The 3,333-nt window shown below is 57.3% G+C and overlaps 1 protein-coding gene across 1 annotated transcript; it reads right to left on the reverse strand.

The window, feature by feature from the left end:
• Positions 1-275: 275 nt before the first annotated feature.
• RPRML (reprimo like) lies at positions 276-1,318 on the reverse strand. The gene has a single exon (XM_039250664.1). The coding sequence runs from the start codon at positions 1,052-1,054 to the stop codon at positions 692-694; it is 363 nt and encodes a 120-aa protein (XP_039106595.1). The 5' UTR covers positions 1,055-1,318; the 3' UTR covers positions 276-691.
• Between the last annotated feature and the right edge of the window lie 2,015 nt (positions 1,319-3,333).

The following is a 3,333-nucleotide window of genomic DNA, read 5'->3' on the forward strand; positions in this document are numbered from 1 at the left end:
ATGCCCCCAGCTGTCTGACCACACCCCTGCAGAGCCAGCCCTTTCCCCTCCAGGACTAGGGCCTCCTGGCCTCCTCCAAGTGGGGTCTTGGGAGCCCCCTCCCCGACCTACTCCCATAGCCTCGCAGTCAGGCGGCCAACCGGCCTGTGAGGTACACAGACCGTCCACCCTGCCCCAGCCAACACACCCAACACACCCAACACACCCAACACACACACACACACACACACACACACACACACACACACAGCGCAGAGCTGCGAATGGGAAGCGGCTGGAAGCCCGACGGCAACAGTTTTATTACAACGGTTTTTTTCAAATGCAAAATCCAGCCAACAAGCTCAGGGCTTCAGATTCATCAACTTTCCCCGCCCCGCAACTCACCCGCACGCCGCCGCGTCCACGTACACACAACTCCCACGCACGTGACCTCAGCCCCAAGCAGCCTCCCACGACCTCTCCCACCCGGCCACGCTGAGGCGCACGCTGGACCGAGCCGGGTGTGGAAGTCCCTTCCCGCGCCACCGCCCCGAGTCCCGCGGTGTCCCCTGACCGGGGCGCCCCGAGACCAGTTGCTGATCCTCGCGCCGAGCGCTGGGCGGCGGCGGCAGAGCCCCGGCGGGGCACGAAGGTCCGCGTCCCCCTTCTCGTCCGCTTGCGGCCGGGCTGGTGGGGGCGGGCCAGGGTGGCCTCAGTACAGCCCCAGGATGGCGGCGCCCACGTCCTTGGAGGGCCGGCGCTCCTGCACTAGAAAGTTGATCATGCTCTCCGACTTGATGAGCAGGTTGCAGCCCAGGAAGAACACGCCGAAGACCACGGTGAGCGACAGCACGCAGAGCACAGCGATCTGCGCCACGCGCGACACCCACAGGCTGCGCTCGTCGGGCGCCAGCCCCGCGGGGACCCCGTCGCTGGCTGCCAGCGGCGCGCCCCCGGGGCAGCAGCCCAGCCACGTGCCCAGCCCGTGGCTGCGGTTCCCAAGGGTGGCCCCGCCGCCGCCGCCCAAGCCGCCCGCCGCCTCCAGGCCGCTGTGGTTCAGGAAGGTCGCGTTCATCGCGGCTCGGCGCCTAGGGTCTGTGCGCGCGGGCCGGGGCGCACGGGGAGGCTGGCCGGCGCCCGCGCTCCCGGTGATGCTGGGGTCCAGCCGCGCGCGGGGAGAGGGGAAGGCGGGGGGCCGCCCGAGCGCCGACACCCCTCGGGCCGCCTGGCCCCGGGCCCCGGGCGGGAAGCGGCGGCCCGGAGGACCGAGCAACAGGCTGCGCGGGAGCTGGAGCCGGAGAGCCGAGCGCCAGTCGCGGTGGCTGGCGGCGCTGCTCGCGCGCCTCGCCGCCCCTCCCCTAGCAACGGCCCCGCCCCCGTCCGCCCGCCCGCCTCCTCTCCCTACCCGCGCGCAGGACCCCGCAGCGCCCCCCGAGTCCTTGGGCGGGCGAAGGTCCAGCACCCGGTGCAGTGGCTGAGGGTTCCGGGCTGGAAAATCTCCCCAAGACGCCCATTCCGGAATTCGGTACTCGGAGCGCTTCAGTTCTTCCTGAAGTCTGCCCTAAATCTCTTCTCCGCTCTTTGGCTCCCAGTAAACCTCTGAGGACATCAGAGAAGTAGCTGTGACCTGCGGCGTTGGCTGCCCTCCCCTCTCTCCCTTCTCCATTGGGGCGGTGGCGCTGGGTGCGGAGCGGTCCCGCAACGCCTACCCACTTCTCCCTGCTGTCCCCAGGCTGAAGGCTGTGTGGCTGCGGGGCGTGCTCTCTTCGTCCTTCCCACGCCATCCCCATCTGATAATTCAAAAAGAAGTTATTGAGGTCTTTTTTTCATCCTCTCCATTCTTTTTTACAAAAACGCACCATTGCAAACTAGAAAGTATGGATTAGCAAAATGAAAAAAATCTAAAACCTCAAAATCCTACCACCCGGAGTGTCGATGTTACCACCTTGGGCTTTTTTTCTTTGCGTGTCTCAACACATTGATTCGAATAGAGAGGCACTGTTAGTACCTACTGTTTTGTTCGTGTTGTTTTGCAACGTTTTGTCATTTAATTGTGTATCTTTTCGTAGTGCTAGATATTCAACTACAACAGTGGTTCTGAATAGTCTGGAGGACTTATTAAGTCGGGGTTGGGGGCCCCAGGATGTGCGTTACTAATACACTCGCGGGTGCTGCTCTTGCTGCTTCTGGGTCCTGCTTTGAGTACTACTGATCTGTAATATAATTTTTAGTGAAGGAATGGTGTTTCAAGGTAGAGACTGTTACCATTTATTTAAGGAAAATGTTTATTTTTTTTCTTAAATAGTTTATTGTCAAGTTGGTTTCCATATAACACCCAGTGCTCATCCCCACGAGTGCCCTCCTCCGTGCCCATCACCCCCTCCCCTTCTCCCCACCCCATCTGCCCTCAGTTTGTTCTCAGCATTCAAGAGTCTCTCATGGTTTGCCTCCCTCTCCCCAACTATTTTTCCCCTTCTCCTCCCCCACGGTCCTCCGTTAAGTTCCTCCTAATCCACCTATACGTGCAAACATATGGTATCTGTCCTTCTCTGCCTGACTTATTTCGCTCAGCATAAAACCCTCAAGTTCAATCCACGTTGCTACACATGGCCAGATTTCATTTTCTCGTTGCCGTGTAGTATTCCATTGTATAGATAAACCACATCTTCTTGATCCATTAGTCCGTTGATGGACACTTAGGCTCTTACCATGTTTTGGCTATTGTTGAGAGTGCTGCTATGAACATTGGGGTACATGTGCCCCTATGCATCAGCACTCCTGTATCCCTTGGGTAAATTTCTAGCAGTACTATTGCTGGGTCATAGGGGAGTTCTATTGTTAATGTTTTGAGGAATCTCCACACTGTTAGGAAAATGTTTATTCTTGGATATTTTATTTGCCTGCCCCCTTTTTTGCATCAGAACCAACATTACCATAAAGAGCCTGTATCAAAGTCTGTGCAGAAACTAATTCTTTCTTTATATTTTGAACAATGGACCCACAGAATCCAAAGATGACATCCTACCAAATTGCTCTGCAGAAATTTAGAGATTTACACTGCAGCCCTGTGGGGAAGGGGGGGCATTGCCCCCAATCCTGGTTATTGTCATTATTTTAAAAGTCTTTGCCTATGTTTATGGGATGTGGGATGGCTTCTCATCCTTGCATAATCTGCATTTGTTGAGCTGTGGAGAAGGAAGGAAAGCATCTAGGAGTCTTTTCCATAGTCCAGGCAAAAGATGTTGTGGGAGGCTTGGATTCGCTCGTGGTGGTGGAGGGCAAGACCTGAGGATGGAAAGGACTTGGCAAGTGGGAGTGAAGTTACTCGGGATGCCCCCAGCATAGAGCTTCTCA

Source organism: Hyaena hyaena, unplaced genomic scaffold (assembly GCF_003009895.1).
Source record: "Hyaena hyaena isolate Hyena2069 unplaced genomic scaffold, ASM300989v1 scaffold_378, whole genome shotgun sequence".
NCBI lineage: Eukaryota > Metazoa > Chordata > Mammalia > Carnivora > Hyaenidae > Hyaena > Hyaena hyaena.

Excerpts from the sequence above, each read along its gene's own strand:
- RPRML (XM_039250664.1), bottom strand. The coding sequence starts at position 1,054 with ATGAACGCGACCTTCCTGAACCACAGCGGCCTGGAGGCGGCGGGCGGC.